We start from the raw sequence: 27,447 nt of genomic DNA, 5'->3' as shown, positions 1-27,447 counted from the left end.
AATAAACCATTAATCATATAGTAAGTATTTCCTAAAAGGCATTTCGGATCAGTTAAAAAAAAAAAAAAAGTCAAATAGGTGTATGTCAATATTAGATCTTAGCTATTCTGAGAGTAAATGTTTGAGTGCAGTTTATTAGAATTTCTGGATACCAGGAAGACAGATGCAGTGGTAAAGAATGAAGATGCTGGCTAGGGCAGCAAAACTGAAGAGTGGGGGCGGTCATAGTAATCTAGGTTACTTGCTAAAATGGGCCCCTTCACACACAAATGCCCAGAGGCATATGGAAAGTCGTGCAAGTGTATTAAAAATATGGCAGTATATCCTGAACGCAGAACTAAACACTGGGCCCAGTGACCATGGATAGGATTTGGGATGCTGAGTAAACATGCAAGCTTTTATCATTCTGATAATACTTCTCTGCATACATGTCAGTTAGAGTTCTTGAAAATAAGATTTTTGTCAATGCCTTTAAGAACGTTTTCTTTCCTTATCTTGAGGATTGCATTTACCTCTTCCGTGGCTTCATCTTGCTGGGGACAAATAGCCATGCTGTGAGTGACTAGTAAAGGATTATTTTTTTCTTCAGTAATGTTTAACTGATGAATTCTAAACTGAAAGGGAGGAGAATAATAATAACAGAAAAAAACCATTACTATGAGAGTAGTCAACACAGGAACAGGTTACCTAGAAAGGTTCTTGAGTCTCCATCCTTGAAGATATAGAACACCTAACTGGACAAGTCCCTGAGCAATCTGCTTAAGTTGACCCTTCTTTGAGCAGGGGTTTGGACTAGACGATCTCCAGAGGTGCCTTCCAAACTCAACAGTTCTGTGATTCTGTGATAATTCTAACAAATCTGTAAAACCTTTATTTTGTACTGATTTGGATTTTCATCCCATTTTATTAGATCAATCCTCAAAGTTATCAAATTCTTCTAGATCCACTGTCTGAACTCTGTTTCCTAAATTCATACAAGTTTCTTTAGGGCACTGCCATTTTCTTGAGTGAGCATCATCAGTGAACATAGGGCTCGTAGATTTGCGGCACTGTTGGTTGGAAGGGACCTCTAGAGATGTTTAGTCCAACCTCCCACTCAAAGAGGGCCTGTCACCAATACTAGATCTGGCCAACTCAGTCTTTGAAAACTCTTAAGGATGAATTTTTCAGAGCCTCTCTTGGTTACCTGCTGCAGTGCTGCATTATCTTCCCAGCAGAAGATGTTTTCTTAACATCCTACGTGAACCTTCCAAATCGCACGTTATGGTTGTTGTCCCTCATTTTATCATTTGACACTATCAAAAAGAATTTGCCTCTGTCATCTTTCTGGCTGCCCTTTGAGTAATTGTAGACAGCAGCCTATACCTCTTTGATCACTTTAGCCTCCTAAAACTTAGCTGATTGATTTGAATATTAATGCCAGCAGACTTTCAGTTTCATTTACAATTCATTCAGAATTCAGAGGTATCCAGTGGTGATGACTGGAGTTCATTAAAATCTTTGAATTTTACTTCCGTTCAGTACAAATAATTTGTTTCCATATCCCTCAAGCCTTAGGTAGCCTTATGTTTGCTCCCATGGTCAACATCACAGTTCTTTTGAATGCTTGGAGACAGTCCTTTTCTGGACCCGTTTTAGATTTTTCATCTTTATACTATTTTGCACAGAGTTTTTGCTTTCTCTTTCTTCATTCTATTTTATGTCTGAAGATTCCTTTGCTGTGGGTTTTAATTTAACTTGCAAAGTTAATTAAGCTTTACTTTTGGTGGTTCTTTATTCCTGCGGTGCTTGACTTCTAATAGTGGGGCTTTCCTGCGTGCACAGAGCCTGTTCCTTCTCAGGATGCCACTGAATCACTGAAAAGTGATTTTTTTGGGAACGTGAGGATTTACATTTACTCCAGGTCCAGGTTCTAGGCTGAAAACTAGTGACTGTGTTGACATTGTTTATGCTCGTGTCTCTTTGCTTTATATTAAAATGACTGATATTGTTTGTAAATCTCTATAGAGGTTTGCAAGTTTTTAGTTTAAATGTTTATTTGGTTTTTGGTTTAAATGTCACTGAGAATTATGTTTATATATGATATAAGGCTGATCCACTTACTCTAAATTAGAAGAGAAATATATTCGACACAGTTTTTATGGTTGCACGTCTGCTAAATCACTTCTCCATTTCGCAGCGTTAGGCACTGAGACTTATTTACAGTTTTTGTTGAGGAGTATGCACCGGCTTAGATACCAAAATCTCAGAAAAGTTTTGTTTAGAGTTCTGCTTTATTTTGCACTTTTTCCTTTCATTAAAGAAGAAGAGTTGTTAGTAGTGAAGGACTATTGCTGTTTGGTGGTGAGGAAGGCAAATGGAGGATGCTTATTCCTGCTCCTGTCTTTGCCCACGTGCAGCGAGTAATGCTATGCTTCATTTTACCTATTTGTACAGTGACTGTAGAACAGATGTCACTGTCTAGGGAACAAAATGTCAAATTCACTTAGGTAACCTAGCTTTTTCACAGGGAAGAAATCGACCTTAAAAGCAACCCAAAAAGGGAGTTATCTGTGTTAATTTATGTATTATTATTAGTAATCCTATCCTCTAGTTTCTTGCCCTGTTAAATCCCTTCAATAATTAAATGTCTTCCTTTGTAAATCTTGCCCACCCTTGCATCTTTTCTTCATCTTGTACTCTTTTCTCATGTCTTTTAGAAAAGTGTCCTTATTCCCCATGAATTTTCTGCAGGATTTTGATGAAACTGTGCTCAACGTCACGCCTTTTCAGATTTTTGCACGTTCTTTCTGCATGCATCTCCAAGATAAAATCTTTCCTATTGGCATGACTAACATACTTGGCTTCACAAGAACTTCAGCATCCACTTTCCTTGCTTTTATGGAGCTGACATATACATTCCCAGAGTGGATAGAAATGCTTTCAGTCATTCTGAGAGCAGAGATTGCTTTTCACCTTTCTATTATCTGTATTCCTTTTGCTCACGCTCTTGTTTTCAGTCTTGGACGCTAAACAGTGATCAGTTTACGACTGATATTTTAGTTCACTTTCTTATAAATACAGGATAGAAATGGACCCACTTTATTGTTCGTTATTTTCTAACAATACAGGTACTTTTCCATATATGTGTTGGTGCTTTTTTGATTTTTCTATTAGTATTTCATCAGTTGTACCTTAGCAATACAGGAGCATTAGACAATTTTCCCCATTTGCAACTTGCAATTTGCATTATGCTACAGAGGATGCCTCTGATAAATAGAAAGCCCTGCACCAAACCTATATCCTTTTGCAGACTTTTTAACAGGCAGCGATGTTAAGGTTTCCTCATGAAGAAATCTGTGGTACAGGAGCTGAGCAATCTGAAGCTGGGTGATTCTGTTAGGGTTTAGTCCTTACCTTAGTCAAAATCTTGGTGCTCAGATGCTTGTCCTCAGTGTATTTTTCCAGGAGTAAATCAAGATATTTCTCTCCGTTCTCTCCTTTTTGCCCCAAGATCCTCTCCCTGCCCCCTTGAAGATCTTGGTGAAATTTGTATGTAGCTCGGACTGTAGGGCTCTCACCTTCCTTTGTGGCTGCCAGAGAACAATGATAAATGCTGGAAGCGCTAGTTTTCCTCCTCACCGTTGGCATCATTGACGTTGTCCTTTTCTGTCTCCTCTGGTACCCGTAATGCACATCCTGGCTTTGGGCTCAGCATTAGTAACTTAACAAACGAGCAGTTTCATTGGAGCTGCATTTAATTACAGGATTCTACAGCCAAATTCCCACAGCAGAGATCTTCTTAGAGCAGGGGACGTTATATATCTTCCCCTAATAGATGTATGTAGGTCCAAGCCTTGCACCTGTTGCCCGTTTCCAGATACTTTTGCAGAAAACAGAGTACTTACGTCTCTGGACATGAATCTCTTATTCCCTTGATTTGATCAAGCTTTCTGCTCATTCAGTCGACAGTTTGTTGGATTGACTCTGGACTTCTTGACTGCCAAAACCTTTCTGGTTCATAGCCATTTTGAGACTGTGCAAGTTTTAATTATGACGCTAGCATTGCTAGGTTACGTATAAAACTTTTCACTGAATCAGACCAGCTGTCCGCATAGCCAATTGGCATCTGAACGTAGCCAATAACTTAAGTTTCAGGAGAAGAATAAGAAGATGAAGCCATGTATGACAAGATTCTTCATATATTTTCTTGCATTCAGTTTTCTTGCGTTCAGTAGGTTAAGTGTAGACAGTGACTTTTATTCCTCAGGGATAAGTAGCCTCCTACAATTTTCTTTTGAAGATCAGAGAGCTCTTTAAAAATACAGAAATTGTGCAGTTCTGCTCAGTCCTGGGAGACATCACATGGCTGAATGGCTTGCTCTTTTTTTTTTTTTTTTTTTTTTTTTAAGTCATCTTTCACAGACTGCTTTAGAAGTTTAGAAGTAGACCATGGACTGAATGCAGTCCTCAGATGACACTTTGAACATCTTTAATCTAGAGAATTTATGCAAACAGTATTTTTCTGTCTTTTTTACTTTATCCATATCAAAACCTCTCTGCATCCTTCATCCAAAAACTTCATGGTTTATCCTCATCCTTCATGTCATTTGTCCTTCAGTCTTGAGAGGTCATTTCTAATTTCTGATGGATCTATGAAGTCAGTCTACTTTGCCTCCTGGATAGATTTTCTTTTTTAAAGAATTGCTTTCTCCCATACTGCACTCTGGCTTAGGAAAGGCTTTCCTTGAACAACTTTAAAGATATTTTCCATTGTTCTTCAAATATCTAATTATCTATGAAATGCCATCATAACCTAGTGAATTCTAGTTTTGAGAAAAGAATGCACTTCCTTGTAAGGTCATTTTAGAGCAGCCTCTCAGAAGTCAATATAAATTTAAGTTATATAAAGGAACATAGCTCATTCACATCTCAGTCGTGGAGTCCATACCAGTTGCCAGATTATCTGATCTGACATTTTAGAATTCAGTTTATCTTTTCACTACAGTTTAAAGCCCTCCTATTTTTCTTATGCCAAGAACATACTTAAAGTATAAAGTACTTTGAAGTACTTAAAGTATAAAGTACTTTAACTTTTCCAACAGTTGCATTCAATTTGAAAGATCTAGTAAACATTACTGAAGCATAGCTAAGGGAAATCCCTTATGGCTAATAAAATTTTAGTTGTAAGAGCAGATAGATTTTGGAATTTTCATAATAGATTATCTAAAAATCTTCAATGCAAAGCATGAAAAATAGAAAACAAAGCAAGCCCAGAAGCTGTTAGATAGTTTTAAAACTATCTTCAAATTCTGGGGAAAATCTGAATAAATAAAATAGTTTTCAAGCTATTGAAAATATGTGCTGGCAGAAACTTTGCGAAGTTCCCCTCTTCCCCCTGCCCCCACTGTTACCAGTGTTTCTGTTAAGAATGACAGAGTGCGTTTTATAGGTCTTTTTGTTAGCGAGGAAGGTCTTCATACCTCCCAGTAGTTTGATTTTAACCATTTGGACAGTTTCAGTCCATGCATTAAAACTGTCTTTAACCAAGAGGAAGCGTAGTAATTTATTCTTACAGAGATGTTGTGACTCACACACTCCCTTCTCTTCCTGTTGCTTGATCCAATGTAATTAAATAATAGATTTCATTTCATAACTTTGCAGTAGCAATAAAGAGGAAATTATATTCAGAAGGCATGTTTATTTTTTTTTCCCCCAGCCTTTTCAAGGCTTAAAAGCGATTCTTTCTCTTGGTGCTAAAGTAATGTGAAACAGCCTTCTCAAACTTATGTCCTTGGGAAATAAATGTTAATTAAAGAATGAACATTAAGTAAGAGTTAGGAAATCAGTGCAGTTTTTCAGACACAAATATCTGGTGTTCAGATTTCACATTTATGCTGCTTCATGTTTCTTTCTTTTCTTCCTCTGAGCAACAACTCTCTCCTAACTTGTTTCTTGCTTTCATCTTCCCAAGAGAAAATCTGTTATGTTCATGCTATCATCTGTACAATTTACTGTGTATTTTCTGAAGCTTAGAATTATAATTCACATAATTAAAAAAGATAATACAGCAAACCAACACAGACATGTACATACAAAAAGTGGGACTTTCTCCCTGCTCATTTTTTCATGAAGATGGATCTACCTGGGACCAAGATGAGTATTTTTGTAAATTTCCCTCTATTTTTCTTTCCAATTCTTGCCAAATTTTTTAGTGGATTGGAAGATTCTTGAAAGAAAGGTGCTCTACATTTGGTATTTTGAAGCAATTTTGAAATGAACTGGAGAGAGATTTCCTGACAGATTTTCCTGTTTCTCATTTGTATTTTATTACATATTCCGATTATACCTTGTACCCCTTGGCAAATGATTTCCCTAAAATTAAAGATTATGAAAGAGATTGAGACTTTCTCTAGGGTCATAATGAATACTCCAAACATATATTGTGGTTGAAAAAAGTATGAAATCGAAATGTTTTTCCCTCTTTTTTTTCTCTAATATTTTTTCCTTTTATTGATAATTTGTGGACAGTGGGCTTTTCATCCAGCTGGCAGCCTGCTGCTCTGTGAGGCTTATATCTGCAAGATGTACATTTGCCAGTCGGTCTAAGTTATATTTCACACAGAATTTATCTTAAGCCTAGACACCAATATGGTTTGTCTACCATCCAAAACCATTTAAACCAGGAGGCACTTGCATGTATTATGTGTCTCACTGTTTAATACAAGTGATCCCAACGCTTGGTTGGAGTCGCTGCTCAAGCTCAGAAGGTCCCATTTGGTGGTAACTTGCGCTTTGGGCAAATGAGAGGATAAACAAGCAGAAAGAATGTGAATCCTTTCAGGTAAAAGCTTTTAATTTATAAGGTCTTCCACCAGCAGCACAGGATTACGAGGTACAAATTGGGTGGCGTATCTCTTTGGGGCTGTGGATAATCTGGGAGCTTTCTAATGGAGCCCATTTTGAAGCCGTTTTGTATTTTTGATTGAAACTGAATCCTTATTTTTGCCCTCACCTTCTGTCAGCTAATCCGAATTTGCAAAGCAATGTCTTGGTTATGTCCTTGACAAGATGTTTTTTTTAAGTATGGTTTTGGTCTTCATTTTGAGGTGTTTGAAGAGATTTTTTTTTTTAATGACTTTGGTGTCAGTTCAGCCAGAAGATCAAAGTCATGTCTCCCTTCAGTGCACGGATGGTTGCCCAGCTCTTCTTAGTAGTACTTGCCCTGCTGTTCTTTCTTTAGCCTCAAGCCCGCTCTAAAATCACTTTATCTCTATGCTTGGAAAAGGTAAACATGTCTTATTTTCCCTATGACAAACTGTGAAGCCTGATTCCAATTTGCTGTCATAGGGGAAGGAAGAGTGTTTATTTAGTGTCTTGGTGAAACTCGTACAAGCCTATGATTATTTTCCGATGTGAGCAGTATAAGGGTGTCTAATTTAAAGACGTGTTTCTGCAACAATGGGAGAAAGAAACCTATTTACATTAGGTGGTGTCTCCATCAATGCAGAATGTTTTTTTTCCTACTGGCAGAATTAGCAACTGTGTAACAATTATCCTGGATGGTGGTTTGTTTTGGGATTTGAAACCAAAGGACGGGAAGCTGTGGTATAATGTAAACCTCTGCTGGTTTGCGTGCCGCAGTAATAGTGGAGAAAGAAAAGAAGTAGAAATATATGGTGCAGAGGAAATAAATCTGAGTTAACAGAATGTTGGAAAAGAAATAACCTTTTCAGTTCTGCAGAAGGGTAAATTTTAATTGTTTGTTGTTGTTTTGTTTTCCTAAAGGAAGGGGGAATGCATTTATTACTGAAGAGATTTCACATTCTTATTTTTTAAAAATAATGATGTAATAGCAAAAGGGCTTTGGAACATCCCTTAGATAGAAGTGATGCATGTAGCTGAGATTTGCAACTTGGAGTAGCTATAGTGATGCTGCTGTAAAACATAAAACATTTAGTTATGGAAATCTGAATCCAAATGCAGTACACTTTAATATAACTTCCTCGAAAACACAGCATTTGTATAGTGTAGATACAGGGAAATTTGCTCTCACTGATTTTCACTGGGTTCGCAATATTTACCACGGTATTTAGAAGGTATCAGTGCTGCGAATAGCCTCAGCCTTTACTATCGTCATCAGAAATAATAATTTTTTTTTTTTTTAAGAGTTTGGAGTGCTTTTGACCATGATAATTTTTCAGGTTTTTATTAATTTACACATCCTTGAAATATGCAAAGTTCTTACTTCACAAAACTTTTTTTGCAGCTCTTCAGCTCATTCTGGAGAACGCCACTGCATCATTCCCGCTTGGATAGTTTGCAAACTTATTTTGTCTCCCCTGTAATAGTAAGAAATAGCGTAGGCATATCTAAGTTCATCTGTTTTCTTGCCTGCTGTTGTCATCATAGCAGTGGGAGAGGGCATCAGCAATGGCAGCCCTCAGCTCTAAACAAGATCCTGAATTAGTAACGTCTGTGTAGCCGCTGAATAGTGTGACCAGATTGAAACTGAACTCGTTCTGAATATTTTTCTGCATTTAAAAGCTTTATAGTTTTGCTGTTGTTGGGATCGTTTCACTTACTTTGGTTAAGTATCACCATCTTGAAACATCAAGTGTGCAATAGGCGCTCTTTTGTTTCACGGGGAGTAGAAGAATCATAGGTGTAAAACGTTAGCCCAAAATGTTGATTTTGGGAATTAGAAATGAAAGAAGGAAAAATAGGAAAAAGTCATACCTGAAGCTTAAGTTGAAATGTAGTTATTGTTCGTCCATACATTAAATTCTTTTCCCTATTTGATAGAAAAAATAACAGCAAGATCTGATTTGAGAAGCTGAGCGTAAATTATTTGGAAAAAAAAAACTTAAAAAAAAATCAGACTTTGATTTAAAGCTCAACTTCTGCAAAATAGCAGTATTAATTTCACCATTTAATTGGCAATTTATTTCCATTATTTAATCTACTCAATATAATTTAAAAGAAACTTACAGTCTCTGTTAGATGCAAATCTCCACGATCAGTAGGAGAACCTAGGAAGCTAGGCTTTAAAAATGTTACAATTTTTCTAATAAGTATGCCTGTTTGTAGTTCAAATAAAATGGTTGAGTGTCGACGAATGTAGGGCTCAGCTGTGATCATATTTGCTAAAAAGCAAAAAAAAAAAAATAAATAACAAAAAGCGGGGGTGGGGGAGAGGATGAAGATTCAGCTTCCCTATAATCACAGCTTGCGGAGCGCTTGCCGTTCTCCTGCCTACCGAACTGCAGGAGTTAGTACGCCATATCCGAGGAACTGAACAAACATGGGGATTGAGTTGTGATAATGGAATTTTTCCACACTTGAGAAATGGTTTTCATGTAATTTTTTCCTCTCCTTCTTCCGTGGAGCAACACTTAAGCCTCTTAGACACTCATAATAAGTGGAGGTACCCTGGGAGGTGATGCTGAGGCCCATATATTTCAACCTCTTCATCAGCAACCTAGATGGAGATGCAGGGTATACTAAATTGGGGAGTGCCTGGCGTGCCTAATGGCAGAGCATCAGTCCAGAGGGAGCTTGATAAACTTGCGGATATATGACATTTCTGCACCTGTGGCAGAATAACCTCATGCATCATTACAGCCTGGGAATCTAGTAGACTGAGATGTGTTTTCACAGGTTTGCTTAAGGTACAGGCTGCAGATATCTTGGATGGTCAAGTACAGCCTAGCCTATTCAAAACAATGCATAAATGCAACTGAATAGAAATGGTGTATATTTTAACGTAAAATTGGTAATTTTCAATTTTATCACATCAGTCTTTATGACAGCTTTCCCCTTCCAACTGCTGCGATGTCCAGCAGGATGGAATTCCCTCTAAACCCAAAGTAAGCTCCAGGAGCGACTGCATTTTCCTCTGTGCCCCTTCCATTACCCAGACTGACTCCATGTAGTTTTCTAAAGGCTGTGAACATGTTTCTGATCTCTTTGTAAAATATATATGTGTGTGTGTGTGTGTGTGTGTGTATATATATATATATATATATATATATATTTAGAAGGATCTTACTTAAAACATGAAGAGCATCAGCTGAAACATGTTGCAGGGTGCTCTGCTCCTGCTATTTTCACTCCACGTAAGTGTGTACCTTATTCTATTGCCTTTCTCCTACTGCAGTTGAACTGTCAGTGTTACTTTTAAAAAAAAAAAAAATCTTTATATAATCAAAGAAGTATGTAAGTTGTCAGTAGAATGAAGAAATATTGTGCCCAAAATTTTACCAAATATTCAATTGAAAGAAAAGGGTATAATAATGAAATATATTTTCTTCATCTTTTTACACAGTTCTAGTTTGAAAGCAGCCAAAGAAAAGGCTACTTTCTTCACTGTTTGTTAGAGTAATCTGATTTTTTTCTAATTTATATTGACTGCTTGTCACCTCTGCCAAAGCCACCATTGTGTATTGGGCCTGTAGGTGTTCTCTTTATGCTTCCAAAGGAAAAAAAAATTAAAACCCGTTTATTGCTGAAGATGATTCTTCTCCAGATATTTATTACTGGCTGCAGAATCTCTATCCAAATCACAGCTCTTAAGTCTGGCTGAACTGCGGGAACCAAAGGCGTTGCCACCTGCCAGAAGGCAGAATGAAGTACTTGATCTGTCTTCAGATATTAAAGAGTAAATTTTTTTGAAGAAACAAACATAACAAGTGACGTAGTTGAAAACAGGTTCTCGGTGAACTCCGAGGCCTGAATGGCCATAGCATATGAACTGAGCTATCTGCATGTTCTGAAACTCAATATTTGTCAAGCAAAAAATTGCTCTACAAAAGCCTTCAAATGGGATGCAGAGGTTTATCTTCTCTGGGTCACATGTGACCACCCAGTGATGCATTAAATGCTCTTCAATAAAATGTATTTAGATTTGAAAACAGTTGCCAAATAATGGCAAAATTCGTCGTCTTTTAATTTGCAGATGAAAGTTTTATATTTTAGACAGCTTTTGGAGATTTATTCGTGTTGTTTAACCCATGTGGGGTGGTCCTAAATCATTACCTATTAGCATGCTCTGATAGACTACATAATGTAATTATTCTCTCAGGACAGTCTAGCTGTGTAAGGCTAACTTGTAGAAACAAATTTTGCATTTTCCTGTGAGTGTTAGAACTAGAACCTCAGGCGTCAGCTTTAGTAGCGTGTAAGATGGTACATGGAAGGATTTAAATGAAAACTTATGTTTACCTCTCACGTTTAATTGCCTTCAGAAATGTATTGGGGTGTTCTGTTCAGAATGAATTTGTGGCACTGTCTCTAAATTCAGAATAGTCTGTTGGCATATTTTAATAGATGCATACTTTTGAAATAGAAAAGATGAGAAATTGGGAAACTTTAATGCATATGTAATAACAAAACAACCTTCCTGCCTCAAAAAAAAAAAAAAAGTTTCAGCCAGGTGAACTATGATCTAATTTTCCTCTCTAATAAAAACAAAATCGTAGCTCTTGAAGCATTATTCTTGGCTCTCAGCAGTTTAAAGGCATGCAAACATTACCATTTCAGCTCCGTTATACAGTTTAACTGGAGTGATTATGTCACAACGTAGCATGTTTGTTTTCCAGCTTTTTGTCTGTTTGTCCATCAAGACATTTTTGTAGAAGAAGTATCAGTGATTGTTGACTTTGGAGGTAGTGGAAGAAAAAATAACTACGGAAAAAAAGCAGACAGTATCATTGAAGTAGCTTGTGCTGCTGTCATAGCAGAATGAATACTCCTTTCAACAAATCTATAATTTGCAGAAGTTGCAAAAAGAAAATAGCCGTAAGGTGACTGTTAGCATACTTCAGTTCATCCTGCCAAGAAAGCTAACTTCATAAAGTCATTAAACCAGTGATTACATTTTAAAATATTATTCCCCAGCCATTTCTTCTTAGACTTTAAAATATAGTTGCTGTATATACTACCTTCTTTGTAATGTGAAAAACGGTAAAATACACTTATTTTTCATAAACTCCTAATTATTAACAGTGCTATTTGCGTTCCTATAGTTAAATTCATTTCAACACTTCCGTTATTAAAACTTCACTTTTAGGAGTTCATAATTTAGTTGTAATAAAAAATATATTCAGACTCTGAGGTCTCAAATATTGTTTTCTGATATTAGGAAATTTAGAGTATTTTTCTTAAAGGAGCTAAGTAACTTTGATTGCTTACTGTTCTTTGAGATAATCCAAAATAAAATATTTTCTGGTGTGAACTAAATGACTGTAATCATTTAAAAATTTAGGAAAAAAAAACACTGAGCATGTTGCGACTACTGCTGACTCAGATTCTGTGCCTGGTACAGAGAAAGACTATCTTGAACAGAAATTGTGCAAAATTATTGCTGTGTCTCTACACTTTTGCCATTCCATAAGTGCTATTGTAGCATCAGATGTGAAAAGTTATCATAGCCCTTAATAAGTTTATCATAGCCCTTGGGTGACTGAGCCCTGGAACAGGTTGCCCAGACAGGTTGTGGAGTCTCCTTCCTTGGAGACTTTCAAAACCTCACTGGACTCGGTCCTGGGCAACGTGCTCTAGGTGGCCCTGCTTGAGCAAGGGGGTTGGTCTGGATGATCTCCAGAGGTCCCTTCCAACCTTAACCGTCCTGTGATTCTGTGAATATCACAAACATTATCTGGAGTCCTGCTGTCCATGAGCTAAAACTCCACGGTGCTTTCTGTTGTCTCCCTCCCCATTGCAGCAAAAAATAAAAGACCTACTGACTTTAAGGCTGAAAGATTTTTCTGTAACGATAAATGCTATGGTGCTCAGAGGTGGTTTGTTTCTGTTGTACGGCTGCCTGAAATCCCCCTTCATCCTATAACGCAGCCACGCTAATGACTCAACAAGGCCTTCAGCTCCGGAAATTAAGGAATCGGGGCACATTGCATATTAATGGTAACTCTGGGACAGTCAAATGAGACAGTTGGTTATAATACTAATTATAGCAGAGCGCCCATGTTGTGGTTTAAATGAGTCAATTATGTGTGTTTTAAAGCTATAAATACATCTTCCCCCCAACCCAGGCTGTGTGGTATGTAATTTTTTTTTAATTGCTTGGATACATATTTACCTGAGCATAGCCTGGTTTCCCAGGTAAATATGTGTGTACCAATGCAGAACTCATTATGGTCTGTATGGATAAATAATCCATATTTTATAACTGTACAGGAAGTAATTATTTTCCTATTTTGCCTTCTTTAAGCCAAAGAAATTAAATACTGTGGTTTCATTACTTAAAATAAAATAGATGCAAAATTCAAAGTAAAGTGCGAATAAAGTTTTCATTGTTTTGGTAGAAACTAAGAATATTATTCCAGATATTGATCTTATTTTTATCCCAGAATAACTCTGCTAAAGTAAACACTGTTATTCTGGATTTACTTAGATGCAAATGGGACGTGAATTTGGCCTAGTGTCCTTAATCTCCCTTATTTAATCGGGAAAGTCCTGTAAGTAGCTTGCACACAGTCTTTTCTTTACATGATGCTGTCGAGTGTTTGTCATTTGGAAAAAATAAGGTCTTTCAACTGCATGCAGAAATTAAAACACTTGAATTTTGTGGTAAGAAAATGAGTGTGTCTAATAGTTATGGTCCTATATATGTTAGACGGCTATGGCGTACATTCATGCTGCATACTTCTGTTGTTTTATACATTTGAAAAAGCTGTGTTGTGTTATCACCATGGTAAGATCATTTTTTGTAACACTTATAAACTTCCTAGGGCCAAAGTCAGCCTTGGCATAAATCCATTAACTGCAGTGGATTTACACCAGAGATGAATATTGGCTCGTTCTTGGTAAATTTATTTTTATCCAACTCTTTATATTTTGCGTTAGAAATATAAGTACCTTGTGTGCCCTCAAACGAATCGGGATAAGAAACAGTTTGGCTTCTGCCAAAAAACCAGAACTATCGTTTTTCACATTCTTACATTTTTCAAGTCAGCTTCTTAAGTAAGATTGTATTACGGTGCCTTCTGAATTGCTGAAGACTCTCCGGTCCCGGTGACTGGAAGGGCCAACTGAGTGTTTCAAGGAGCAAATCTGAAGCTCTTCGTGCAGCGCGTTTTGTGTTGTGTGTACCAGCTACAGTTAATGTTTTATATGCATGTGATTAGTGTGGAAAAAATTAATGCAGCGCAGTATTATGATTTATGGACTGAATCTTTTGCCCACTGAACACTTGCCAAAACGAAAATCTTCCCCCACCCCCCCACCCCAACCCCCCTTTGGATATTAGAAACAGCTACTGTTTTTGTTGATCTTTTTAACTTCTGAATAGGCCTATTTCAAGTCATAGCAGCATGGGAGCTCAGATTAATAATACACTTATTCAGCCAGTGATACTGAGTGAAACCATTGCTAGTGTGAGCGTGAAGGATAGGATTTCTTTAAATTATTTTCAGGTGCTTTAATGCATTTCTGAAAGGAGAATATAACAATATTTGAAAATGAATTAAATTTCTGCTCATTGATCGTGTTACAGGTGTGTATGAGTTTTAATAGCAAGATTTTTTTTTTTTTAAGACATCTCCCTTTTTGAGATCGTCTGTTCTGTGTTGGGCTTGCATACAGTGCGTCCATCAGAGAGTGACGAGGATAAGAGCCAACAAATGATGATTAAATCTCGCCTTTTGGAGGATGGTTTGGACTCAAGAGGAAAAGGAGTATTTCATGCTGGGAAGCATCCTTTTCCACCCACTGACTCTATGCCATCGTCACGATGTTGCAAAAGTCATCGTGACACAGACAAAGGAGCAAATCCTGTAGCCTTCCCTCATTGAGTTGGGTTGGTCCTTGTTAGCCCCGGGGCTTGCTGAGCATCTCCTTGTGAAAGGTTGGTTTCTGGCCTTGTGCCGCCGAGTTGTGTGCAATCCAGCTTAATTTCCTTCAAGTCACCAGCACTGCGCTTGCTAAAGGGAGCTGAGTTGCAAACTGACGTGCTTAGTCCCTCCGAAAGAGATTTTTACCTTGACGACAGAATTTGAGGCATTTGGGGCCTTTAGAGGCCTTGCCGCTCGGGCTGTCATGACCGAGAAGAGGACAATTCACTGCTTCACGCTCCTTTGGTCACCTCCGATGCATCTGACGGCAACTCTGAGTCCTCTCTTTCTCCCGTTTGTATCCGAATGGCCGGGTCTGCTCACTCGATGTTTTCTCAGTCGCTTTATTAATAGAATCAGTGTTTCCTATTAATTTCTTTTCTTTCAAATGAAATATGAATATGCCTAACAAAGTCTTCATGTGGATATGGTTTGTACTAATGATAAGTCAAGTAAGGTGGAATTTCTCTCCCAAAATACTTAGATAAGCTCTTTAAAATTAGTATTTGTTATTCTAAAAAATTTGGAGAGGGAACAGCTCGCCTTCCACAGTTGCAGATAAAATGGTATGGAAAGAATTTGGCATTTTTACATTGCCCGAGAGAATTATAAGTTCATTTTCAAGGCTAACATAGCGCAAGGAGGAAAGAGCGGTGTAGAAATGATCATTTTAAATATAAACAAAAAGCTTTTGCTTCAGATTTATCAAAAGTGTTTCAGTCTTTTTGTGAAATTGTTGCTCACTTTTTGGCTGACAGGAGCAGACTGAGTGACACCTTGGAGAGTCCCAGCTTGTGTTTTTAAGGTGATATATTTTGCTGTATGCTACTGTGCAGAATGTTACCCGAACTTATTTAAAAACCTAGTGAATACAATTTTTAACACAGAAACAGCCATCCTAATTTATGCATTTATTGTAGTTGCAGCAAGCAGCTGAAGTTTCCCAGCTGAGAGGAGCTCGAGTCATCTCTGCTGAAGATCTCCTGTTTTTAATGCGCAAAGATAAGGTATAGTAATAAGACAGAAATGTGACATTTCCCGTAGCAAGTGGCTTATCACCGTTGAATGTATTTGCTTAACTTGTAACAAAGAGGTCCATAATCATGAATGGCTTTGCTAAAAAGTATAGCTGCATTGCAATTGCATTATATTTTGCCTAGAGCAATAATTGCATGACATCATTGTAATTAATTCTCATTTTCTCCAGTAACTTCACTTACCGGTAGATTTCTTTCACTGCCTTTAAATTGGGTAATATACCTTAGAACTGAAAACAATTTCTTAGTAATAGTATAGATATGGATCCTAATCCCCTATAAGCTCTTCCTATCTATAGAAATCAGACATTCGGATGTCCTCCTGCTTAGGCAGGGTGCAGATGCAGGTGTGATGCTTGAAGGTGTGACTATTAGATTTTCCTTTTTTAAGCTGTCAGTAAATCTTGTCTTGCTTTTCTTTTATAATTTTCTTCCTGTACTTTATATCATGAAAACCTCCAGATTTAGACATGATCTTACTTTCTCTGGGCAAGTAGAGCAAATGGTAGAATTTTGCAGGAGAACCCGAAAGCCAGTTTCTTCAAATTTTGAAATTATTTAAAAATACTTGTTGACCATTTTTTATCAGCAATATTTACTTTCCTTGTATCTTTCTTTTCTCTTTATGCCCCCCTTTTTTTTCTTTTTTCTTTTCCCCTCACTTTTCTTTCACCATTTGATAGGTGAAACCAAATGACAAAAACATCAAAATAAAGCAATCTTAACACAGGAAAAACAGCTGCAATTACTCTTTCTCATGTGATCAGTAAAGCTATGTTGAAAACAGTGGATGTCAAAGATCATGGAAGTTTGCATTTATAGGTTTGAATTTCCAAAATAAGTAATGATTTTGGAGTGCCGAAAAGAAGCCCGATTTCTGAATTTCTGCTTTCTGACAGTCAAACCCGTTACTGTCTCATAGTTGGCAACCAAAGTAATATGGAGCCCAAATAAAAAATTTTTAATGTGGAACTGGTACTGGGCTTGACAAACTATCCATGTACGGATGTTCAGCGGAATAAGGAGTTCTGAACATTGTAAAAGATACAATTACTGAATAATGTGTTATGCATTTGCATGTTTGTGTGCTATAAAGTTGGTCTAAATAAATGATGGCTATATATATGATATTAATTGATATCAATATATTTTTTTTCTCTTAGAAGAAGCTTAGAAGGCTACTTAAATACATGTTTTTTCGAGACTACAAATCTAAAATTGTCAAAGGCATAGAAGAAGATGACCTCATTGAAGGTAAAAAAAGAAAAAAAAACATAATTGGGGGAGGTTTGATATTTAGTAAATGCACTGAACAGCTCAGTGGAAATTACTAATATCTTATCTAGATAGTTTTAGACACCAAAATATTGACTTTATGGTAGTTCTGTTTTAAATATCTGCTTTTCAGTTTGAATTACTTCAAGATAAAGTATTTCCTTCTACCTTCCCAATGATAAGTGAAACCGTTTAATGTCAGAAGTTTGTTGAACTAAGAAATGGGTGCTGATTAAAAGGCTAATTGATTTCAGCATGTTTAATTTAAATGTGGCAGCCACTGTGTGCAAGGGAGGCATTCATTTGAGTGAGCATTTGTTAAATTATTATCAAAGCCTTTTGAGGTCTTATACAAAAATTTTTAAGACCCGTAATCTAAAGTAGTTTAATACTAGTATATGACCTGGGCTTATTTTCTGTGTTGTTCAACATTTCAGAGTTTGAATCTGTAGTGTAAAGAGCGTGAAACACTTTTGTTTCCCCATTCCATAATCAAGTTACAGATTTTGTAACAAATGCATGTAAACCCCAAAGCTCTTTGAATTACAAAAAGATATTAATCTGTGTCATATCATTTGCTGGTATAAAGTTATGCAACTGCAGCAAAATTTTGGTGATTTATGCCAATAGACGAATTATCATCTCATTTACAAACAGTTAAAACTTATCATAGCAAATATAAATCTTACTATATTTTTATTACAGTACATTGCGATGTCTATATGCCCCTTTTTGTATTCTTAACTTGTTTCCTTTCTCGAAGCTTTAAAAAATTTTTTTTCCCTTACAGTACATTTTGTGTGTTTGGGTCCTCTGACTGTCTGTATTAATGTTACCTAAAAAGTGTACTTCTTGCTTTGACTTAGTCAATTTGGGAATACGTTTTTGTCAACTCATGTGAGATTTAATTTGCCTGTGGCATTTTATTTTCACAAAACTTGAAAGTGTATTGTTTCATGCAAGCAGTCTGGCAGAATAGCTTCCTACCTGACAGCTTCATTTTTTTTTTTTTTTTAATGCTTGAGTTCGTGTAACTATTTAAAACAAATAAACACTTTTCATAAGTCATTTATGTGCTCATGAAATGCTTCCTAAGCAGAGTTCATCTGCTAACTGAAGATCATGTTTTAACTTTAGTAAATTAAGCCGTTAAATTTGTTTTGTGGATTTAGTGTCTTTATAGGTATTATTTTCCCCCTTAGAACAGCAGAGATCGTCTCACCAGGGTTCTTTAGGCTTTGGCTGAGGGATGGCCCATCACCTGCAGTAAGAGCAGTAGAGATGCATCTTAAATTTTATGTATGGTTTGCCTTTAGGTTGTAGGTAATTAGGATGTTCAGATGTTGCTCATGCTTTCAGGAAAGTGTTTCCTCCGTGTATTCTATTACGCTCAGTGAGGTTTTTATAAAGATGCACATATTTTCTGCAACTCTATCCACTGTGGCTCCTTCAGTGAGAAGTAAGAGTGTATGAGCACTAGACACAACTATAGCAGGACATTCTCAATACTGCTGGGCTTGCAGCTGAGGGTGTCCCAAGCCACTTGCCTCGGTACTGATGTATATGACTTGCTGCAGCCTCTGGTAGACTAGATTGCTGCTGCAGCCCAGCAGTGACTTCACCTCAGACATGTATCACAGCTTGCCTGAGGAGGACAGCAAGAATAGGCCTTTCCTGTGAGTGCCTCCCCTTCTAAGCAATGCCCCTCTTCGGAGTTGGTTGATATGTGGGATAGCCAAATAACTTCAGTTTGTTGTTCTTTGTTCACTCTTGTGTAGACAAATTCAACAGTAACAACACCAACAAACGGCAGAAACTGGCTCAAGACTTTCTCAACTCCATTGACCAGACTGGAGAGCTCCTAGCCATGTTTGAAGATGATGAGATTGATGATGTTAAACAAGAGCGGATGGAGGTAATTCCTTTCTTTCATTGATACCCAGCTCCAGCAGAGAAAAATGTACGAGACTTCATACATCATGCTGGCCTGATGCTTTTTTCTTGCTGTATGTTAGATCAGTGTTACTTTTTTTTTTCCCCTTTTGCCCAGATGGTCTAAAGGAATCTTATTTTTGTATTTTTCCTGTTCCCTCAAATATTTCCTGATATCTAAGCAGGCATGCTGAGAAGGAAGATCATGCAAAGGTAGTTATGGATCTTTCTGTCTGTCATGTATTTGTATTTCCTTCCTGTAGAAAGTAGATTCAATTTAAAAGTATTTAACATACATTTTTCAAAAACTTTTTTTTCCTTTTTTGTTATTCCTCTTGTTAAGAAAATCATACGTAGATGACAACAGATGGCTCTTTTCTTTTCATGTAACACAGCTTACAGAAAAAATGAAAAATACTCTGTGCCCACATGCTTCATTATACACTCTTCTACCTCTTGTTTTCGAGTCCTATTTTCTGATCTATATATACATGAAAGCTATGTCAACATAACAGAATGCAGTACCATATCACTCTTAACAGCAAGCTTGGGATGAGAAGCAATATAACTAGGCTAACATGAAAGTCTGTAGAACTAATGTGGTTTTGCTACCAGTATTAGCTCACTAAGGTTTAGCTATATTGGCACATGATACTGTGTCATAGGTAGTCTGCCATATAGACCTTATTATCCCTGTGTCCTCTCTTTTTATACCCTTTACACACAGAATCACAGACTGGTTGAGGTTGGAAGGGACCTCTGGAGATCATCTAGTCCAACCCCCCTGCTCAAGCAGGGTCACCTAGAGCACATTGCACAGGTTTGCGTCCAGGCAGATTTTGAGTATCTCCAGGGAAGGAGACTCCACCACCTCCCTGGGCAACCTGTTCCAGGGCTCTGTCACCCTCACAGTGAAGAAGTTTTTCCTCATGTTCAGATGGAACTTCCTATGTTGCAGTTTCTGCCCGCTGCCTCTTGTCCTGTCGCTGGGCACCCCTGAGAAGAGTCTGGCCCCATCCTCTTGACAGCTTCCCTTCACATACTTACACACATTGATCAGATACCCCCTGAGCCTTCTCTTCTCCAGGCTGAACATGCCCAGCTCCTTCAGCCTTTCTTCAGAGGAGAGATGCTCCAGTCCCCTCATCATCTTTGTAGCCCTCTGCTGGACTCTCTCCAGGAGCTCCATGTCTCTCTTGTAGTGGGGAGCCCAGAACTGCACACAGTACTCCAGGTATGACCTCCCCAGGGCTGAGTAGAGGGGGGGGATCACCTCCCTTGACCTGGTGGCTTTCAGAGCTAGAAAGTGGGTGCTTGATATGATTAGGTGGCTTATGCGTTTGGTAACATTCATCTGTTCAATATTTGCCTGTTTGGTTCTCATTTCACTTTCAGGATTTCATGGAAAATTCTAAGTAAGAAATAACCAGACTTCCATCCTTCCCTAAATGTGCGTCTCATGTTTTCTTCTTTCTGGAGACCCTTTTCAGAACTGGGACATTCCCCGTCTTGTTTCCCCTTCCTTCTTGCATTAAAAGTGTTCAAAATCTAATCAGGAATCCTTCCTCTTTAAAAATTTGATTAGGAATGAATCCCATTCCTCCCCAGCTGAGAACCAGTGTCCTAGAGGAGTCATTGCCAACCACTCTTTGTGGTTGGAAATGGATGATTACTTTTCTTTTCTTTTCTACTTATTTATTAATTTATGTAAAATTTATGTTTATGTTTATACAAGCATACCCCTTGAGCTTTTATAGACAAAAATAAATATGATCATTGTTCTAAATAGATCTCCTATGACCTTACTTTCTGCTATTCTTTACCCTTCCTTCTGTCATTTTAGTTTTTTTTTTTGTCTAAAAAAACTGCACAAGTTACTACAAGTATAAAGTCCACTTTCTCAGAGAAAGACATTTAACTTTCTGTTTTTCTGTCAAAGAATGTGCCCCCATAATCACATAGTTAACTTTCATCTCATCGCACTTTTTTCTTCTCACTAGATTCTAATTCAGGAACTATAAGATATGTATTTTTAAAAGTATTGGGTCTAATTTTTTTCTGTATTGCTCTACTTACATTAGATTTTGTGAACTCTTGACCTGTTTCCATGTTAAAAAAAAAAAAAAAATCAAGGCCAACTTGTTTTAGAATAAGAGCTTCATAAGTTGTATATAGGTAGGAAGTCAGTACTATGAATTTTCTCTCTTAATAGTTTTTAAATGACAAAAGCAACATTGCTTGAGATGTGCTACACCAAATGCTTAACATATTTTTGACTCTGTTTTCTTTTGGATTTTGTTGCCCGTTTGAGATGAGTAGAAAAGAATCAACGACGGTAGGAAATGTGATCCAATCCTAAAGGAAGAGTTATCAGTGGATGAGGGTAATCTAGGGTATCGTGTTTTCTTTGTGCAGTAGATTATGTTTAATCCATGCTAAGTATTGGAGGAAATCCGATGATAGACATGTTAAAAATTCTAGCAATGTTCTTTAAGGAATTAGTGTACTTAAATCATGAACTGTGATCTAAAGGCAATGTTCCTTTTAGGTATCAATTACCTCAGAAATGTGTGGTTATCTTGGTTTGGACAACTGCAGATGATTTGGGTTCCACTTTGCCCTGGGCCAAAATCATGCTAAGTTGTCCAGAGCAGATGATAAACATATATTTCTGATGTCATTATGGGCTAAACAGGATATGATTGTTTAGCAGTATGGTTTCAGTTTTGATACAAAAGACAAATATTGTTTATACTCATTTCTTTTAGAACATTTTATAAAATTATAGCTAAAACTTAATGAGAACTCTTGTTCTTCTGTGAGTCTGTACCATATTTATGTCACTGAGGAGCAAGGAAAGCTCCAAGCCACTTTCAGGCGTTAATAGAGGGAACAACCATTTCTTCAGTTTAGTTTGAAATACGGCAGCTTTAGTGGATGTTTTACATAGAAGGGTCATGCTTCTAGGCATATGTATTGAAATTAGTGACTATATCCTGTGATTTTGATTTGAAGCAAGAGGACTATATCAATAAAAATAATCAACACTCTACAAATGAAAGCCAAATAATTTGAAAATGCATGTCAGAAATTAAGAACAAAATCTTAAGTTACTTTTAATAATATATGATTATATTATCACTACGTTGTGATTCGACGACTCGTAATAAGAACTTCAATAGTAGCAATGAATAGCTGCAAAGCAGTCAACTGTACTGGTGAAAAAAAACCAAACTAGTGACTATCTCACTTCATTTTATATATATGTGTGTGTACATATATATATATATATATATATATATATATATATATATATATATATATGAATATATCCCAAGGTAGCAGTCAAACACCAATGACAGGCTCCTCCTCAGCATATGAACAATTATAGCTGGAATAAAATACTCTAGTTCATAGATACGATTGGACGATGCACAGCAAAAGAGAACTATCCCGATTATAGAAGTTGTCTTCATACCACATGATAGCGTCCTGAGAGTAATGCACATAACGGTGATTTCTCTGAACCCACTGTTTGATTGTACAGTTGAGGCCCTCCTTTCTGCTTCACGGTAGAACAAGCAGGGCTGGCATTGCTCAGGGATTTAATTTTTGTTCTACTGCCTCTGGTATGCCAGAGAATCCACGAGAAAAATGAAACAGGACAAAGGGTAGCAATTTTGCTTCTTCTATCTCTTAATCATTAAGAGGAGGGAATTAGGCCTCCTGTGGGATTTGGCTGAGTCAGAGCGCTGAGAAGGCATATGCACATTTAAGATTGTCACATTTTTCCGTATTTTGCCGTTCGAGGGAGAGAGATGGTCTTGATTGCATCTCTGTGTTGCTACTTTGAACCTCTCAGATGATCTGTACATAGTAAAATTAGCTGCAGGTTTGGCTGTAATAACGGTCACTGCAGTCTAAATGTGTGTATGCGAGAGAGAGCCACTATCAAATTTACCATGTTCTGTTATTAAAATCAGATGCAGCTATTTTAAAACTTCAGTCCACTTAACTGTAAAGCTGACTGGTGTCTCATTCTGTAAACGTCCGTTTTTTAATCACTTGTTTTTTTAGTGCTAATACCTCTCCCACTTGCAAGAAAAAAGTCTTCCCATCAGGAATCTGAACGGACATACAAAAGAGCACTTCGAGCATCACACCGTGAATGCGCTATTTCAGGTCTTATTCCCTTAGGTTTAGAAGGAACACCGTGCGTCTGTCACTCTGACTGCTAGTTTAGGGATATATTTCCAACACTCAGCTGTTATGTGGCAATAATTCAGTTGCAGCAGCTACCATAATGCTTTCATAGTACATTGCAAGTCTGAATAAACAGTGGAGGGAAAATAACTTTAGTAGAAGAATACAGTATCTTGAAAGTAGGGTAGGTGCCAGCAAAAGAAAGTTAAAACTACTTTCGAAAGGGATTGGCTGAAGTTTGCGGCTCTTTAATGCATATAGCCCCATGAATTGTTTTGTTAGGTATTTAAAACTTACAGTTACATATCACCATTCTTAGAAGTTCATTGTGGATGTGGTTTCCCCAACACTTACTAGTATATATGTCCATTAGTTGTAAATCCTACTGTGAACGATACAAATCTCACAGAAAGGAATGAGCTGCATGCAAAATACAATATCGTGCAATAAAGTGTAGGTGTGTTTGGAATACATCCTTTGCTTACATTAAGTTAAACTAATCTCATTTAATTCTGTACACAAACAAAATTAAATGTCACACGTTAGCTGATTGCCTAGACTACTTTTCTAGCTGATTGATTGAATCAAACACTTTGGGTGCAGTTCGTTCCTACCCTTTTAGACCCCTATTTTGGGATACAAGGAATCATGCTCTAGAAGTGCCCTCTGTTTTGATCGGGGAAATAAAACAGATTAGGCATTTAGTCTGTGCTGATAGCAGTAGAACAGACAGTGATTGAGACGATTCCTTGGCCCTGGAACATGATCATCGATACTGTTAAAATGTTAGTTAGCCTCTGCTTGGAGGCTCAAAGGGCAGTAACACAGACACAGGTGGCTCCATGCTGACCTGGCATTTTTCAGTTTAGACAGCTAAAATTAGATGGCATCATTTAAAAAAAAAAAAAAAAAAAAAAAAAAGTACGAACTCTTATGTTCAGGGAGTATCAGAAAGATGGTGTGGAAGTACTCAAATCCATCGTAGTAATTTGGAAAAGATGTACAAAGAAAATAAGTGGAAAATGATTTCAAAAGAGCTCTGAGGCCTTTTAGTACTACTGTTCTCATTTCACTGATGAAAATTATCCCAGTGTAAGTGCTATGTGGGGTCATTACTCTTTAGGGGATATCTTTTCATGCAGGGTGTATCAATAACAAACTGGAATTTGATTTAAAGGCCATATGGAAAGCTTAGTGCTGTAGTACAGACAACATATACTTAATAGAAACTGCATGCCAGAAGACAAACTATGAAGTTTTATGTTACTAAGCATGAGGGCATGGTTTCTCAGAGCATAGATTTTTTTTTTTTTTTGATATAGAAGTTTTTAGGATAAACTTAAATCAGAATAGTTCAGTTCTAAATTATTCCATTTCTTCCAAAAGGATATTTTGAACTTTTTACTGATTTTTCAGATTGATCTTGATAGAAGCTATGCTTTGGGAAGGAATCTTGGCATTTCATTGAGGAGTGACTTTTATTATGTCATGATATTGTGCCCAAATCTAATAAGTAAGTAATTTTTGGAATCACAGTTTGTGATTCTTAGATTGTAACAGCTGCTGCCTGTTAAAGAATTCGTCTTTGGGTAAGATTCAGCTCCAGATGAGGATGCTTGAAATCAGGCGTTTGCATGTGAGCTAAGTGTCTAATCTCTCTCCCTATAGTCTGTGAAGACCCAGTCATAGCAGAAGGGGGATTCTGTACGTACATATGGAAGCACTGCAGAAATAAAACTGTTTAAAGATTTCAAATTTAGAGACTCAAAAGTTGGGAAATTGTAGCATTAAGATTGTGAGGGTCATCTTAATTTGTTATCATTGTGCATATGCATTGTAATACTGTCTTTAATTCTGTGTCATATAACTCTATTTTCCACATAGCCTTGGCTTCACTGAAAGCATGGAATGAACAACTCTTACTTAATGAGCAATTCCATGTTAAAGTAGGTACTACAATCATTGCAAGTTATTCAAGTCCTGCCCTGAAGAGAAGCAGGCTGCCTGCAGAAGCCTTGGAAGATAAGGGTGTCCAAGGCTATTAAGGCCTTTTATTTTCTTTAAACATCATGAGAATGGAAGCCGCCTAGGATGAGTTGCTACCTAAATGTAGTCTGACTTCATAAGGGACTGTTGGGAGAGTTCAGCACAGCTGAATGGCCATGGGTTAGCCCTCAGACGCTGTGAAAAATAAACAAATGGTAGCAGTCTAGGCCAAGGGGGTAGGCCTCAAGGGGTAGAAAATACGTTTCCTTGTTCTTTCTCCAACATTGTCCAAAATAGGCTAAGGGATCCCAGTGATGGGACAGAGAAGGGCAAGCCATACCTTTAAACATCTTGTCTCTCATGATACATTCCTGTATGAACTAAATAAATGCAGCCTTCAGTGTAAACCAGTATCATCCTCACCTGTGTCCAGGCCAATAAATAGGAGGCTGTGTCTTTGAATTCGCTAATGACTAAGGCACGTACTCAAACATCTTGTCCAATACGATGTGCCCAAAGAGACTAGAGTCACTTCAGGCTTCTATACTCAGGAGTGAGAGAGAAACAATCCAGAGGGAAGCTCATTTCTTGGTTAAGAGAGAAAACTGGTTTTTGCTTGCTTGATCTTTTAAAAAAAAGTTTAAGTTACATATATGTGGAATTTCATCAGATATCAGAAGAGTACTTCTGTTGCCTTAGGGGTGTTTTTTTTTTTTCTGGAGAATGAAGTTCAGTGTATACAATGGGCTCTTGATGATACGAGAGAAAGAGTGTAATGATCCTCTTCAATGGAATGTGAGTTCCAGGTCAACACCAGCTCCCTCTATACTGTCTGGTTCTTGCTATATAGATAGATAAAAGGTTTAAAGAGAGCGTGGATAGCACGTTAATCAAGAAAAAAACCACTTCTTTCTGTAAGGAGTGTTTTTTTTCAATATTCAAATATAGAGGGAATTAATTTCTGCATATCAGTCCACTCTGGTGTTTCCAGACGAGTACAAAGATAGTAAAACCAGTAGTGTCTGAATTGTAAGTTAGCTGTCTGGACATCAAGATCTTTGTAACCATTGTTCAATATGAAAATGAGCTTATTGGTATTAATGGTTTCTCTGATTACACACTGCTTGGGAATGTTTGGGAAACTGGGAAAATCACTATTTTGCTTGGGTAGTGGTTGAATTGGTTAAAAGTAAACAGAAAATAAGCAGAAACAGTTTTCCTTTATCTATATATCCATAAATACTCTGTCACTTTCAGCGGAATAGGAAAAACCTATCAAGTGGAAAAGGTTTCTTGTTATAGCCAGTGGTATCAATAGACTTTTTACATTGCTACAACTCTAAGGTTATTAGTGCTTTCTCACATTGGGGTTGATTGCTATGGTTACATGAAGTGTGGTACTTGTTTGGGTCTTCAGTCCTAGTAATTTAATGTTGTTTTTAGAGCTTTTTGGTGGATGTTGCTCATACTGCAAATTTAGGTGGTTTTACTGGGAAGACACAGTGTTATTTGCTTTTCTCTTTTAGTTCTTTGAGTATTTTTTGCCACTTTTCGCTTTTTCTGAGGAAGATGATGATTCTACACTGTTGTATTTTGTATTTTTTCCCACCCAAAAAACTACATTTTGCCTCAACTTTTGAAAGGAGACTTATATGTATATAGTACTTATTTACACACACATATAAGTATAGATATATGTATGTATGTGTATATATATGTGTGTGTATATATATGTGTGTGTGTATATATGTATGCATATATAAACAGTGCTTCCACAGAGCATTTGATTAGGAGCCAAATGTAAGACTAAAAACCATTCTCCTTCTGAGTGTATTTTAATACTATTTATGAATTTGTATTTATCATGTTTTTGCTCAGATACCATGAGAACAATATCAATGCATTGTAGATGGCATTAGATACTTCCTAGCTTATCCAAAGGAGACTGATAATATGCCTCTCAACCTAAGGTAATGTCAGTTGTAATTTATCTGAAGGTTCATTTTTCTGCTATTTCTGGACACCACCATTATGTTAGAAACGAACTTCTTTTCTGCTCCCCTTATTGTATAGATTTGTTACAGTGCCTTTGACAGTGTTAGAATGTCTCCAGCCAGGAACTCGCACCTAGTTTTAATCACATTCTTGTGGCAACCCTGTTAATACCTTCTTCAAAATTACTAAGA

General features: G+C 37.1%; 1 protein-coding gene across 9 annotated transcripts in view; it reads left to right on the top strand.

The window, feature by feature from the left end:
- Window positions 1-27,447, top strand: part of SUPT3H (SPT3 homolog, SAGA and STAGA complex component) — a 303,750-nt gene that overhangs the window by 194,333 nt on the left and 81,970 nt on the right. For all 9 annotated transcript variants that reach the window (XM_068936984.1, XM_009667978.2, XM_009667976.2 and 6 more), the window contains 3 exons: window positions 15,749-15,835; window positions 17,029-17,119; window positions 18,919-19,055. In XM_068936984.1, coding sequence (XP_068793085.1) covers window positions 15,749-15,835; window positions 17,029-17,119; window positions 18,919-19,055 — 315 coding nt within the window. The remainder of the gene's footprint in view (window positions 1-15,748; window positions 15,836-17,028; window positions 17,120-18,918; window positions 19,056-27,447) is intronic.

The sequence above is a fragment of the Struthio camelus genome, chromosome 3 (assembly GCF_040807025.1).
Source record: "Struthio camelus isolate bStrCam1 chromosome 3, bStrCam1.hap1, whole genome shotgun sequence".
Taxonomy (NCBI): domain Eukaryota; kingdom Metazoa; phylum Chordata; class Aves; order Struthioniformes; family Struthionidae; genus Struthio; species Struthio camelus.
The sequence above is the reverse complement of the archived record's forward strand: the minus strand, read 5'-3'. Positions and strand labels throughout refer to the sequence as shown.